This window comes from Sminthopsis crassicaudata, chromosome 4, assembly GCF_048593235.1.
Source record: "Sminthopsis crassicaudata isolate SCR6 chromosome 4, ASM4859323v1, whole genome shotgun sequence".
Taxonomy (NCBI): domain Eukaryota; kingdom Metazoa; phylum Chordata; class Mammalia; order Dasyuromorphia; family Dasyuridae; genus Sminthopsis; species Sminthopsis crassicaudata.
Window position 1 is genome coordinate 9405911 of NC_133620.1, and position 15766 is coordinate 9421676.

Here is a 15766-nt window from a genome sequence, read left to right on the forward strand (position 1 = left end):
TGTTGTTGGGGGAGGGGATCGGGGGAATTTCCTAGATACTGTGTACTCCTCTTGTCCTGATAACTCAAATCCAGGACTTCTGACTCCTAAATTTATGTCAGACTCTTTCTGTGCTGCTGCCATTACTCAGGCATCGGTCAGTTGGGGAACAAACTATGTGTCAAATATGATTAATGTGATTGCATATATATATATATATATATATATATATATATACATATATATATATGTATACATATATATGTATATATATGTATATATATATATATATATATATATATATATATATATATATATATATATATATATATATATATATATACACACACACAATCTCAGATTACTTGCCATCTTGGAAAGGGCAAGAGGGAGAAAGAAAATGTGAAACTCAAATCTCTAAGATGGTAAAAACTATCTTTACCTATAATTGGAAAAATAAAATAATGATTTACATAATAAATGGAGGGCATGAGGGCATGAGCTATGAGTCAGGAGCTTTGCTAAGCATGATATGGAGAAAGGCAGAAGCCAGTCTGCTGTCACAGAGTTCATGAACATTTCTAATAGATGAGAATAACCAGGTAAATACAACATATAGACACAGTAGAGGAACCGTCATCTCAGGGGATGACATTAGTACCTGGCTTGTTGGGGAGGGGTCTTTTCTTCAAGAGGTCAGGATTGGAACTGAATCTCGTAGGGAGCTGGGCATTCCAAAAAAGTGGAGGTGAATAGGAGACTGAGAGAAGTGCCAGTGAGTCAGAGCTGCTAGACTTTAGAATACATAGATGGGTATCAGGTTTGGGGGTCTGGAAAGGTGGAAGGGACCTTGATATGAGAAAAACTTTTAAAACTGAAGCCTGCTAGGGGCAGCTAGGTGGCACAGTGGATAGAGCACCAGCCTTGAAGTCAGGAGGACCCGAGTTCAAATTGTGATCTCAGACACTAAACACTTCCTAGCTGTGTGACCCTGGGCAAGTCACTTAACCTTAATTGCCTCAGCAAAACAAAACAAAAATAAATAATTAAAAACCCTGAACCCTGCAGCCCTTGGCTGTAGAAAATTTTCTAGCATTTATTTCCAAGATGGCAGATTGGAGAATCCAGGTTAGAATTCAATTCCTTTCTTTGGATTTCTGGTGAGAGAATCTGCAGAGACCTACTGCATTATTCTCATTTAGCCTCTCTCCTTTCCACCCATTCAAAGATGACTGGTTCTTTTTTAGATTTACAGGGAACTAGCTCAAGGTCAAAGCTATGATTTTGGATTGAATCCTAAAGTGGACCAGCAGTGGAAATGGCTCCACTTTTGGAGATTCAGATTCCTCAGTCCCTCTGTGACTTATATCCCTGGAGACAGCCCTGAGAACTCCCCTTGGAGATGTTTGGGAAAGCAGCCAGAATTGGCAAAGATTCAGGGAAAGTCACTGAGGTAACATTTTCAATAGAAAGGATCAGTAAATTTGGAGGCAGAAGACCTGGATTTAAATCCTGCTTTCTGTCACTACTTGTTTGTTCTTAGGAAAGTCATTCTCCTCTTCACCTCAGTTTCCTTATTTGTAAAATGATTTCTAGATTTCTTTCTATTTTTAAATTTTCTCTATTTATCAGTGTTTTTTCCTCCTTGGAGGTCGATAGAGACTTTTATTTCAAACTTATTAAAAAACCTCTTATCTTTATTCACCACCAAATAAAATTTCCACACGATAGGATAAAGAAGGAGGAGGTTACTTGAAATCACAAATGTCTGTTATCTGCAGGTTGGTTTTCTTTTGTAAATGTATATTCATTTTAAGTTGTCTCTAAGAGAACTCAAGTGTACCTTGGAAACTTCCCATGCTCATGAGTGAAGTGTTCGGTCTCCAGACCCCGGCTTCTTAAACTATGGGTTGTACCCCCATAACGGAGGGTCTCATAACTGAAGATGAAGGTTGGGAAACTGAGTTATTAGCAGTAAATGTTTGATTTGTATGCCTATTTTATATACCTATATTCCCTGGGTCATGCACAAATTTTTCAGGCAAAAAGGGGTTGCGAGTAGAAAAACTTTAAGAAGTTCTGCTCTAGACAATGAGCCCAGCTTCAGCACCCAGGAAAAGCAAGGCTTCTTCCTACATCTCCTAATTCAACTACAAAGCCTCTGTATGAACAGTGCTCCTCCTTTCCCCCCTCCTCCCTCCCATCTTTAGCCAGGAAGTAGCAGATCCAAGATTCTGGCCAAAATTTAAACTTAAAAACTTTAAGAAGCCCTGCTTTAGATAATGAGCCCAGCTTCAGCACCCAGGAAAAGCAAAGCTTTCTGATTCAACTACAAAGCATCTGTACAAACTGTGCCCCCCCTTTCCTTCCCCCTCCCATCTTTAGCCAGGAAGTAGCAGATCCAAGCACTTCTATCAAATTTAAACTTAAAAACTTTAAGAAGCCCTGCTCTAGACAATGAGCCCAACTTTAGCACCCAGGAAAAGCAAAGCATCTTCCTGTGTCTCCTAACTGAGCTACACAGCCTCTGTACAAACAGTGCTCCCCCTTTCCCTCCTCCCCACTCCCATCTTTAGCCAGGAAGTAGCAGATCCAAGAGTCTGGCCAAAATTTAAACTTAAAAACTTTACGAAGCCCTGCTTTAGATAACGAGCTCAGCTTCAGCACCCGGGAAAAGCAAGGCTTCTTTCCACATCTCCTAACCTAACTACAAAGCCTGTGTACCACCAGTGTTCCCCCTTTCCCTCTCCCCCACTCCCATCTTTAGCCAGGAGGTAGCAGATCCAAGCAGCTTCCGGCCAAGGCCGCCTGGCTCAGCTCCCCAGCTAATTATGCCGCGTTCCTTTGAGCTGGGTAGGTGTGCAGGGGTTCGCTGGGTCATGTTACACTTTGGGAACCGGAGCCCACATTCAGCCTGAGCAGAAACCTCAAACCAAGCCCTTTGTGGACTTTTTCTGTAATCACGGCCCCAGCTCAACCCAGATTTCAGATTGTGGCCCCTGTGGCCAGGAGTCTTGCCAATTCTAGCTGCTCTGGGGCTCACCGGGAGATGGATGTCTCCGGGGGAAGTTCTTCTCAGGGCTGTCTCCAGGGGCACAAGCTGAAATCAGTATTCTCTTTGAATAAATGAATGAACAAATGAAAATTCATTTGTTTTTACTGAGTTTACTGTGCTACACGGAGGGCGTGAGTCTGGAGGCAGAGGCAGACCTGCTTACAAGAAGCCTCTGTTCCAATTGGCAGGGGCTGTTAGCCCTTTTTTTTTTGGGGGGGGGTCCTGGATCCCTTGTGTGGGTAGTATTTTGGGGAAGTCTATGGACTGCTTTTCTGAAGCATGTTTTTACATGTAGAAAATAAAATGCATAGAATTACCAAGGAAACCCTAGTTATCAGAATTTTATTTTAAAGTGCGTGGATCCCAGCTTAAATCTGGTAACAATAGGGCACGTCTCATCTAAAGAACCAGACCAGAGAAAATGGATATCAGAGAGAAGGGAATAAATACCCAGAAAGATGATGGGGTACCCTGTGGGCTTGGGGAGAGCTCCCCAGTCACGATAGCAAGGAACCCAGGGCTGCCAGGAGACACATTTTAGACCACTGAGTCACAGAGCTGGACTGGCCCTTGGAGACAGCTGAATCCCCTTTTACAAGGGAAGAAACTGTGGCCCAGAAACATTATGTGATTTCTGTGGTGCTTGCCCAGCAAGATCCAGATGGTCCAACCAAGAGCCGTCTTGTTCCTGGCCCAAGGTTTTATGCGTGTCGCCGAGGAGTCTGCCTCGTATCTATCTGTGATCAGGAAAGGAAGGGAAGAGAATAAGCCTTTTTAAGTGCCTACTATGTGCCAGTTACCAGAAAATGGGAAAATAGATTTTCCCCTCTGCCATGCTGACTCTTTCACTTATTTCCAACCTCCCTGTCTACTGGCTCCTTCCCTGCTGCCTCCAAACACGCCGTCTCCCCACCCTGAAAACCCCCTTGATCCATTCTTCTCTCGTTCTATTTTTTCTTCTGCCCTTTGCAGCTGTCTACGGTGAGCAGCTCCACTTTCGCTCCTCTTCCTCCCTTTGTATTAGGAATCTAACCTTCCCTTGGCCACAAAAATAAAGATCAGGTCTGACCTTGCCTCTCCCCACCTCAGTAAATTCCTGTGGCTCCTTCTTGCCTCCAGGATTAAATACTGCTTGGTTAGCAAGCCCTTTCTAACCCCTCCTCCTCCCTTCCCAGTCTTCCACCTCATTCCCGCTGCCAGGTTCTTGGATCCAAGACACCGGCTCCCTGGCTATTCCAGCAACAAGAGCCTCTAAGTCTCGGCTCTGGGCGTCCCTCAGGCCCTCCTGGCCTCCCAGGATTCCTTTAGGGAATCTCTCTCCTCTAGGAAGTCTTCCTTAACCCCTCTGAATCCCAGCCTGGCATTTGTTTCCTATTTATCCTGGGTTTATAGACCTTACTTCTATAGATTTGTCTGTCCCCTGTGACTAAGAGCTCCTTGAGAAGGAGGGCCTGTCTCTTCTGCCTCTCTTTGTATCCCCAGTGCTTAACACTCTGCTTGGAACACAGTAGGTGTTTAATATATGCTGATTAATTGATAGACTTTAGCCTCCCAGGACCACAGTTTCCTTACCTGTAAATGAGAACATCAGACTCAGGAGGCTCTTCAGTCTCTCCCAGGTCTAGGATTCCATGACCTCCCTGAGCCCATTTCTCACATCTGTAAAATGGAGCTGGGAACCCTGTCCTGTTTACCCCCCAGGTGGTGGCTGGCTCACGAATGCCAAGTGCTTTGTGGGCTTTAAAGTGCTGTTATCACAGCATGAAGCAGAAGGGGCCTCCGGAAGTAGCCAGTCCCACAGACCAGAGAAAGAGACCTCTCCCCCAGGTTCCCAGGTTAGGGAACTTCAGCCGGTGTGATCTGAACTCAGGCCCTCCCTGTGGAGCCAGCCCCTTTCTGCTGCCCATCGGAGCCATTCTCCTTAATGTTCTGCCCTCCTCGGTGCCCCAAGGCCCGGTCTTTTGGGCAGGCAAGTTGTCTTTCTAGAATCTGTCACCATGACTCAGGGCCCAAATCTGTTGCTGGAAGGAAGCCTTTGAGTTCCCTCCTTTCCCCCCCATTTTACAGATTTGTAGATGGAGGGATTTAGCCAGCGTTCCTTAGATAGCAAGTGACAGGGGAAGGTTTGAACCCTGGTCCTCTGACTCCCAGATCTAGCGTTCTTTCTGCAGTCGATAATAGCTAAGCTTTATCTAGCACTTAAAGAAGTGAAACGGACAGCGTGGTGGCTAGAGCACCAGCCCTGGATTCAGGAGGACCTGAGTTCAAATGTGGCTTCAGACACTTCCTAGCTGTGTGATCCTGGACAAGTCATTTAACCCTCTCGTCCTCTGTTTCTTAAAATGATCTAGAGAAGGAAATGGTCAATCAATATCTTTGATAAGGAAACCCTAAATGGGGTCATGAACAGTCAGACGCAGCTAATAGACTAATCAACAAAGGGTCTCTCTCTCCTGCTCCTCTTTTCTCCTCTTCCACCTTCTCCTCTTCTTCTTTTCCTTTTCCTCTTTTCCTCCTCCTTCCCCCCATCTCGCTCTCGCTCTCGCTCTCTCTCTCTCTCGCTCTCGCTTCTCTCTCTCGCTCTCGCTTCTCTCTCTCTCTCTCGCTTCTCTCTCTCTCTCTCGCTTCTCTCTCTCTCTCTCGCTTCTCTCTCTCTCTCTCGCTTCTCTCTCTCTCTCTCGCGCTTCTCTCTCTCGCGCTTCTCTCTTTCGCTCTCTCTCTCTGGCTCTCTCTGGCTCTCTCTGTCTCTCTGTCTCTCTGTCTCTGTCTCTGTCTCTGTCTCTGTCTCTGTCTCTGTCTCTGTCTCTCTCTCTGTCTCTCTCTCTCTGTCTCTCTCTCTCTGTCTCTCTCTCTGTCTCTCTCTCTGTCTCTCTCTCTGTCTCTCTCTCTCTCTGTCTCTCTCTCTCTCTCTCTCTCTCTCTCTCTCTCTCTCTCTCTCTCTCTCTCTCTCTCTCTCTTCTCCCCCACCCCCCCCCCCCCCATGCTCTCTCTCTCCCATGCTCTCTCCCACTCTTTCCATACTAGGTGCTCTTATCCCCACTGAGGAGGTGGAGTCTGGGGCAATTTAAATTACTTGAAGTGATAACATATAAAATGTTTTGAAAATCTTAAAAGTTAAGTCGATTGGTTAACATTTATTAAGATTAATTACTGTATTCCAATATTGTGCCTTAACCCAAAGTTAGTTAATTCCTTAGCTAGGAATTATCACATATTATTTCAAGCTGCCGTTATTATCCCCATTTATCAGATGAAGAAACTGAGGCAGGCAGCAGTTAAGTGACTTGTTCCGAGTGACCCAGCCATTAAGTATCCAAGGTGGGATTTGAATCCTACTCCAGGTCTGGCACACTCTTCTTTGTATCTTTCTTTTCATGTCTTTCTGTGTGGCTTATTTGCATTTTATTGTGATTATCCTATAGATTGTTCTTAGTTCTCACATCTCTCTGTATCAGCCTTACAAGACAGTTTTGTGAGGAAGACTTTTCTCTACTAGTCCCTTGACCTTTCTGGGCCCTCTCAGTTCCCTCCCCGTCCTGCATTCACCAGTCAGAGTCCCCCACATCCATGGGGACTATTTTCCCTCTCAAGCCTTGATGACAGTCTCCAAAGTGCTGATGCCTTGATTTTTCCACCCCTCCCTCATTTCATTTTGTACAGGCTATTTCATCAAGGCGGGTCTTCTCCGTGAAACCTGGGCCTGCTCCTTGGCAGCCATCTGGCCTTTAGGACCGACTTTGGCAGCAGGATCAGGGCCCTGTAGCCGCACCTCCTGGTGCTTGCCATCTGAACCCTCCTGCAGGAGGCTTTGGGCCGAGACTCCAGGGAAACCAGAGCGCTTTAGGGGTGAAGGCTCAGGGATGTCCCCAGCAGCACAAACAGTCCATCAACACCTAGAAAAGCTGCCGGTGGGCTCGGGGTCTAGAGCTCTGAACTTGGAACCAGGAAGAGCAGTGTTGGTCCTTCACACATAGCTTTGTGGCCCTGTCTGCCTCAGTTTCTTCACCTCTATGTATTATTTTGTGTTTGAAAGCATGATTCTGAGAAGGGTCTCCTAGGCTTTCCCAATCTGCCAGAGGCGACCATTACCCACAAAAGGTGGAGAATCCTTCTGGTTGGTCTTTGAAGGTGCAATCATCTCATAAATGAAGAAACTGGGAGCCAGGGGAGGGAGGGCACTTGCTTTCTGCCATGTTCTTCCCCTGGTTTGGTGATCATTTACAGTGGGGCCTCTTCCGCCATCTCCCTGGCAAGGAGACTCCTTGCTAAGATCTTATTTCAAGAACTTTGCTTCTTAAAATTGTTGTCGTTAGTGAGAACGGATGCTGGGCCAATAGCTAGAAAGTATTAAGTGCCTGAGGCAGGATTTGAACTCAGAGCATCAGCCCTGAAGTCAGGAGGAACTATCTACTGCGCCCCCAGCTGGGGCAGCTAGATGGTCCTGGATCTCTTTTGCCTGAAATTCCTACACTCTGCTGTGGGTGGAAGGAAAACATCATTTTTTCTGCTTCTGAAAACATTTCCTTCTTGCACGTTGGACGCCATCTGGAGAGGGACGATTAGGGAGATGAGCCAAAGATGCCTTTGAGTTGGCCCAGGAGCAGGTGCCCTCAGCGGGTCTCAGGTTGTTTCCCTGTGGGGAGGAGACAGGAGGAATCCAAGCTCTCCCAGCTGCTGATGGTTCGGCTGTCCTTGGAATATCCCTGGGGTGCTCGGGGGGCGGCCGCCGGGCACAGGAAGGAGGTTCGTTCGACAATCGAGTGTTTGGTTGTGTTTTACAGGCAATAGACTATGACGGCTGGACTGACAGTCTGTTCCTTCTGCAGTTTACACTGTCCTGTGTGATGGGGTAAGTGTTGGGCGCTTTCTGCTGCTCTTGCTGCCTGTTGGGAAGCTTGCTTTCTTGGGGGAATGACAGCCTCTTCTTCCTGCGCCCCATTGGTTGTATCATAGGAGCTTGGTTTCAGAGCTACCTGCCAATGGCTGCAGGGGGTTCTGGGAGCCCCCTGCCAGTGGCTGCTGGGGATCTACTTCTTATCAGCAGAACAGATCATGTGAGAGGATGATAACGGTACTAGGAGACTGGGAGGCAGGTACAGTTTCTGGCTTCCCATTTGTTTCATTCCTGATCCACAAGCAACATCTGGTCAGGAAAGGCTGGTTTCCAGTTCCTTCAGGGGCATTATGATTCCCAGCTGGTTCCGGCCCCTTCATGGTACAGTCCCCTTTAGCCCCTTACAGGCTTTCGCACTTAGGCATGGTCCTCAGAGGGGCGGAAAGGTCCAATCCCATCATTTAATAGATGAGGAAACTGAGGCACAAGAGAGAAAATGACTTGCCCCTTGTCACAAGGAGCCAGGATTCAGACCCAGCTTGTTGTCTGCGGTGGGTCACGCTGCTCCTCAAACACGGCGCTTTGCAGAGGTCCAGCCTTCCTGCTCTTCAGATCTCTTAGAACTCTGTCAGTGGGGAGATTTACTCGAGCTCCTTGGTCGTGTTTCATGGCATGTACTGACATGGCTGTTCCTTTCAAGTCTGTAACAAAATTATCATGCAATTTTTTTCTTTTTACCCCCCCCCCCAATAAATGGCTACCATTAGCCATATGTGTGTGTGTATATGTTTATATAATATGTATATATGTATGTATGTATAATACATATTATATATGTAAAATTATCCTATGCATACTTCTATTAATCAGTTCTTTCTCTGGATGCAAATAGCATCTTTCTTCACATGTCCTTTACAGTTAATTTGGGTATTTATAATAGATGAATTAACCTATTTGCTCAAAGTCATTTTGGGGGGGTTAAGTGAATTTTTTAAATTAATTAATTTAATGATTTCCCCCAGTTATATTCAAAACAATGTTTTTTAAATTTTTTTTTTTTAAGATTTTTGAGCTCTAGGTTTTTTCGTGTATCTCCACCCACAATTAAGAAACCACACGTGAAGTTAGGCAGAACATTTCCATAAAAATCAATTTGTTGGATTCAGATCTTACCCAGATAATTTACAATCTTTGCCATCTTGGACTTAACCTCTAAACCTCATTTTCTTCAACTTTAAAATGGAAGGCTTGAGTGAGATGACCTCAGAAGGCCCCTTTCATTCCTAAATCTCCAATCCCGTGAACTTCCCTGAGCCTCAGTTTCACCAATTGTAAAATGAAAAGCTTGGACCAGATGATCTCAGAGTGCTTTTCACTCTTAAATCTGTGCTCTACAATCCCGTGAACTTCCCTGGGCCTCAGTTTCCCCAATTGTAAAATGAAAAGCTTGGACCAGATGATCTCAGAGTGCTTTTCACTCTTAAATCTGTGCTCTACAATCCCGTGAACTTCCTTGGGCCTCAGTTTCCCCAATTGTAAAATGAAAGGTTTGAGTGAGATGACCTCAGAAGGCCCTTCTCATGCTAAAACGTACATATTTGATATTCCTCAGGGAGAACACAGTTGGGTGGTGCAGTGGATAGGGCTTAGACATGGACTCGGGAGGACCTGAGAGAGCCACTAGTTGGGAGACCCTGGGCAAGTCACTTTATGCTGTTTGCCTCAGCTTCCTCATCTGCAAAATGAGCTGGACGGGGTCACATGGTTAGGAAGCATCTGAGTCAGGATTGGAACTGTGGGCATCCTGATTACAAGTACAACATTCTTATCCACTGAACCCCCAGAGTTTATAGTTCACTGAAACCCCCAGATCTGGGAAATGCTGCTGTTTGGCTGGCCATTCAGTTAATATTTACTATTTGGGACATGCTACTGGGCCATGGTGGATACTTAATGGTCCGGAAAGCCCATTGTTACCCTCCCAATGAAAGCACCCTGAGGCGGCGATTGGGCCTTGAGCCATTTCAGCCCCAGCCCCCACAGAAGTTTTGCTTGCTCCTTTTCCCCTCTCCCTCTTTTCTGTTTGTTCTGACCAATTCAGAATCCCCCCAAGGTGAGTGTGGGCGCCCTAGATGGGCAAGACTGGTTGGCCCAGTGCAGGCCCCATGGGGAGACTTGGCTCTGAGCTCCCCCGGCCGAGGAAGTCAGACTCGGGGTGCAGACAAGCTTCGTGTGCAGGAACCGTGGAGGGGATGGAAGGGAAAGAGCGTGGCTCTGCTGCTGGTCTAGTCTGGGGGTGACTCTGAAGGGACCCCCTCGGCGGAGCCACTGGCTTTTCCATACTGAGTCTCTTTAAAGTCTCGTTTTGCTCCCTACACACATACAAAATATATCATCATAATGATAGTTAACCGTATTAGATTATAAATACTTATAATTATACCTTTCTTATAATTATATTTAATGTTACATGATTACATTTAACTTTATCTTATTACAAGTAGGTATAGGGAAAATATGTAATATATATGAGTGAATATACACAAACACTTCTTTGGGAGGAGCTAGTGCCTTTGACACTAGTTGTGTGACCCAAGGCCAATGACTACCTCTCTGGACCTCAGTTTTCTCATCTATTAAATGGGGACAGTGATATAACCCATCTTCCAGGTTTATTGCGAGAATCAAAGGAGGTACTATGTATAAAGTGCTTTCCAAGCCTTTAAGCTGTAGGTTTGTACACACTATTAGTATTACTTCACTTTTCAGAGCCCCAGAAAAGTCTTCAGTAAGGTTAGTGGCTGATCTGCCTTGAGGGATGGAGTTTCCACACTGGGAGCTCTCCAGTCTGAACTGTACACATAACTAACCTCACCAACAAGTCCACGTGTTGCAGAATGGCTAACACACCGTCTCCTCGAGTTCAGGCGCGAGACCAGCCTGGCTGGCTCTGGAGACTCAATTTCGAATCCCCCATCCCACTGTGATGCTAGAAGAGTGACTGTACTTCCATAAGATACATTCATTCAGAAATCATTTATTAAGTGCCTACTGTGTGCCAGGCATTGGGCTAAGCCCTGGGGGTACAAGAAGAGGCCAAAGACAGGCCCCACTTATAACCCAAGCAAGCAGCTTACGACCTAAGGGGAGAAACGACCGCAGACACGTTTGTACAAAGCTCACTTAGAGGCAGGAGTAACAGGACATAATGAACGGAGGGAAGGGGGGGGGATTAAGGGGGCTGAGCTAGGATTCAAACCCAGAGCCTCCCAGTCGGCTGGACCCCCCAAAGGCTCACGCGCTCCCCTCTTTCCCCCTCCAGGTTTATCTTGATGTACGCCACGGTGCTCTGTACGCAGTACAATTCTGCTCTGACAACCACCATAGTGGGCTGTATTAAGGTGAGTTGGAAAAGCTCGATTCCCTCAGGGGCCAATCCACCGAAAATCTTTTTTGCTCCAAAACGGCAGCCTGGTTACCTCCTGAAAGCTCGGCCCCAGACCTGCCCACAGTTTTGCAAATATCTGCTACTGAAATTTGTTTTCCATACCCATTCTCAGAGGTTATGGTTAGAATATAGGAGCATTTACTGCTTTTTCTTTTAAGTGTCTTCTCTCCCTCCCTCCCTTCTTCCCTTCCTCCCTCTTTCTTTCCCTCCCCCCTTCCTCCCTCTTTCTTTCCCTCCCCCCTCCCTTCCTCCTTCCTCCTTCCCTCCTTCTCTCCCTTCCTGCCTTCCTCCCTTCTTCTATGTCTTCTTCCCTTCTCTTGCACCTTCTACTATATCACTTATTTTTCATGACTCATCCCCACCATTCTTGTTTTTCCTTTTCCTTTTCTTTTCCTTCACCTTTTAAAAGTCATGAATTGGCAATTTGTGGCAATCCTCCTCAAAGGGCAGAAGGAAGGATTGCTTAGGGAACCATGAGTCTGCAGCCACATCTGACTTTCTGTGGCCCCATTTTTTTTTTTTTTTGGTGGAGATACTGGAGTGTTTGCTGTTTCCTTCTCCAGCCCATTTTACAGATGAGGCAGCAGAGGCAAACAGGGAAGTGACTTGCCCAGGGTCACACAGCGGGGACACAGCTAAGGTTGGATCTCCTGCTCCAGAGCTGGTGCTTTATCCACTGTGCCACCTAGTGGTCTGATGGAGTATATAATTCAACGTTTGGGAGTGACCCTGGCCAAGTGACAAGCTCTCAGCTTTCTAACCTGGAGAGAAGGTGCCAGCCTGTACTGTGGAGGGACTTTCCTCCTGTGGGAGTCCTCTCTGCCAGTGATACCCTAAGTCTCTTTCTCTGACCCCCCACTACTTTTAGCCTGGCAGTGCCAGCCGTGCTCTAGCTCGCCCCTTTCTGAGCTCCCTTCTTGTGGGCATGTTTCATTGATGATGTTTTTTCCCCTTCCATCAGTATCAGTATCTAACCTTTCACCTCCCCCAGCACTTACTACTTCAGAGCCAAGGACGGGAGAAGTGGGGAAACACATGATTGAAAGACAAAAAAAGAGCCCCCCCAAGCACTTCTCCACCCGCTCTGGGGACCTGGGGTTAAGACAGTCCATTCAGAAGATAACAAAACTTTTTTTTAAAAGAAGGATTATTCAGTTACCGAGGAGAGTTGTCTGGACCTGCTTGGGGGTTCTTAGGGTGAGGAAACTTCGTTCCAATGGCAGCTCCCCAAACTATCATGTAGAGACACAGATATAGGAAAACTGGGGGAAATGTCTTAGATATTCACAAAGGGAAGTGGCCAGAGCGACTTCCGACAAATCAGCCGGGCTTTTCCTTGGAAAAAACCCATTTCCCTTAGTCGCTTGGGCTGCCAAATCTGGCAGGATGTCCTTGCCTGTGGGCATCCGTGCTGCCTCAGTGCAGTGGGCAGCGTCCAGGGGACCTTGGGCAAGGGAAAGTTTGGTGTCTCAGAAAGGTTTTGTGGGCCACTGAAAATAACTGCAACGGAAATGACCAGGGGCCTTCTTCCTTTAGCTCTTGGGGGGGAGGGGGAGGAGAGAGGGAGAGGGAGAGGGAGAGGGAGAGGGAGAGAGAGGGAGAGAGAGGGAGAGAGAGAGAGACAGAGACAAAGAGAGAGAGACAAAGAGACACAGAAACAGAGAGAGAGAGAGAGAGAGAGAGAGAGAGAGAGAGAGAGAGCAGAGAGAGAGCAGAGAGAGAGCAGAGAGAGAGCAGAGAGAGAGCAGAGAGAGAGCAGGGAGAGGGAGAGGGAGAGCAGGGAGAGGGAGAGGGAGAGGGAGAGGGAGAGGGAGAGGGAGAAGGGGAGAGAGGGAGAGAGAGAAGGGGAGAGAGAGGGAGAGGGAGAAGGGGAGAGAGGGAGAGAGAGAAGGGGAGAGAGAGAGAGAGAGAGAAGGGGAGAGAGAGAGAGAGAGAGAAGGGGAGAGAGAGAGAGAGAGAAGGGGAGAGAGAGAGAGAGAGAGAAGGGGAGAGAGAGGGAGGGAGAGGGAGGGAGAGGGAGGGAGGGAAGGAGGGAAAGAGAGAGGAGTGTATTAAACACAAGTGTATGAAGGGATGATGCGATGAGACCCTACACTAAGAAAATCTTGATTCTTCTTCCTTTCAGAATATTTTAATAACTTATATTGGAATGGTCTTTGGTGGAGACTATATTTTCACGTGGACAAATTTCATCGGCTTAAATATCAGGTAAGCCATCTTTGTTCCCGAGCCTCTGTCTTGACACTTGGGGCTTTGGAGGCTAGGCGCCTGTCAGGAGAAACAGTTGGGCCGAGTTCCAGCCCGCTTTGGAGGTTTGCTGGCTGTGTCCCAGAAGATTTTGGCTCTTGGATGAGGGGCATTGCAGAGGCCATTTAGCCCAGAGACCTGGCCAAGATCAGGCTGTCATTAAGTGGCAGAGGTGGGATCTGAACCCAGATCCTCGGAGTCCTTAGGTTTGTTCTGCTTGAGGAAAGAGAGAGGAAGAGCAGAGAGAGCTTCTAGCCGGGTCCTAGTTTCCCCTGATTCAATTACTCCCCCCTCCTTGTCCCCTTCTGGACCTGGGCATCTTCTTCTGTTAATGTAGACTTCTGACGGATTATAAGGCCACTGAAAATATTAAAAATATGATATAAAATAAATATAAAAATTTAATTAAAGTCTTTATAAAATATGAAATAGAGCCTTTAGGGAACGTGGCAGCAGGGCCAGATTTGGAGCCAGAGCCTTGGATTCAAATTCTGCCTGGGTCACCATGGGGAGGGGATGCTGCCTCCTTGGCTTGAGTTGTTCATCTCTTAAGAAAGGGGTGGGATGGACGATGTCTTCCAAGGGCAAGTAAGATAATGTTTGCCAAATAATAATAATAATAATAATAATAATAATAATAATAATAATAATAATAATAATAATAATAATAATAATAATAATAGTAATAATAGTAAAGCACTTCGTGTTGTGTTTGGGGGGGGGGGTCACAAAAAAAGGGCAGAAATCTGCATTTGTAAGTGAGGGATAGTCCGTAAAGATTAAATGTGCGTCCCGGGATAGAGAAGAACCAAACAATTCTTATTGTCAAAGAACTTCACTTCTAATGGGGGATGGCACCGACACATTTTTCCATTTATTTATTTCCTAATTTAATTTTATTTTCAATGAGCAAAAATTGATGTTCTCGCACTCCATGAATGGAGGGAGGGAGGGAGGGAAGGAAGAAAGGAAGGAAGGAAGGAAGGAGAGAGAGGAGAGAGAGAGGAGAGAGAGAGGAGAGAGAGAGGAGAGAGGAGAAAGAAAGGAAAGAAAGAACAGGTGCCGAGGATGACATTTGCCTGGAACAGCAGCCTCTGTTGGTATCTTCCAGCTCCCTTTCCTCCTTGCTCGCCTCAGTCCCTTCCTCTTTCATGACCTCCTTCCTTCCCTTAGGCACCGTCCACTTCCCGGACCCCAGATTCTCAGGCTCGGGTAATGTCCTCTCTCCCCCCATTCCCTCCCCATTCCTAATCGGTTTCTCACGTCCTCCTTTCTCCATCCCCAGCCCTTTCCTGAGCCTCCTTTCTCTCGTTCTCACAGCCGACCTCCTAGGCCGGTCCTTCCCTTCTCGGCTCTCGGCCGGACGCTGCTCTGGCCTTCTCAGCGGCCTCCCTGCCTCCGCTTCTCACTCGGCTCTTTCCTCTGATTTTCTTGCTGTGCATCCCCATGGCCTCCTGGATAAAATGCAGCCCCTTCTTGGTAATTTGAAGGCTCCTAATCTGAGAGCAGCTTCTTCCCCCTGCCCCCCATTTTCTGAATAGCAGCTAGCCGGACCGGACACGGCATTGCTCCCCAGAACGGCCCCTTCTCCTGTCTCCTTTCCTCCCTTACTCTGCATTCACTCCGGGTCCTCCTTCTGACTGGTGGGAGGGGGAGGTTCCTCCCCCCTGGGCTGAGCTTCTGAAGCCCTTTAACTCTGGGGCTATTTAAATTCAGCCTCACACTAGAGAACTCCAAGAAGCTTTCCTTCCCCTGAAGGCGCTTGCATCCCAATGAGTATGTAGAACAGGCTCCCTCCCTTCCCAGAGAAGGATCCTCTGGGGCTTGCTTTTTGAAGCCCTAGTCAGTGAAAGAGCCCCCGAGGTGGGTCCTTTGGAGAGACCTGGCGGGATGCCCCAGCTTCTTTTGCATGCCAAGAGCCTTGGGCGGAGTCTCTTTAGAATGCTAAGTCACTTTCCTTAGGAGGCAGTTCTCTAATTGCCCCAGACTAGAGCCCGGGCTGAAGATCCTTCCCTGGGAGCCTCTTTCTCACTTTTCCCTTCTTTTTCATTGTGCAAACACTGCAGCCGTGGGGGTGCTCAGCACTGGGGGGGGGGGGGGGGGACTGCCCGGAAGAAACAGCATTTCATGGGGGAGAAGGTCGTCTCGGCTCACGAGGCAGGAGCACCTGGAGGCAGAGGGTGGCTGGGCTTTGGGGGCTTTT

The 15766-nt window shown here is 47.3% G+C and overlaps 1 protein-coding gene across 1 annotated transcript in view; it reads left to right on the forward strand.

Moving 5' to 3' along the window:
* SLC35D1 (solute carrier family 35 member D1) overlaps positions 1-15766 on the forward strand; it is a 53082-nt gene that overhangs the window by 30107 nt on the left and 7209 nt on the right. The window contains exons 9-11 of the mRNA XM_074265703.1: positions 7816-7883; positions 11191-11269; positions 13442-13524. Of these exons, the coding sequence (XP_074121804.1) occupies positions 7816-7883; positions 11191-11269; positions 13442-13524 (230 nt within the window). The remainder of the gene's footprint in view (positions 1-7815; positions 7884-11190; positions 11270-13441; positions 13525-15766) is intronic.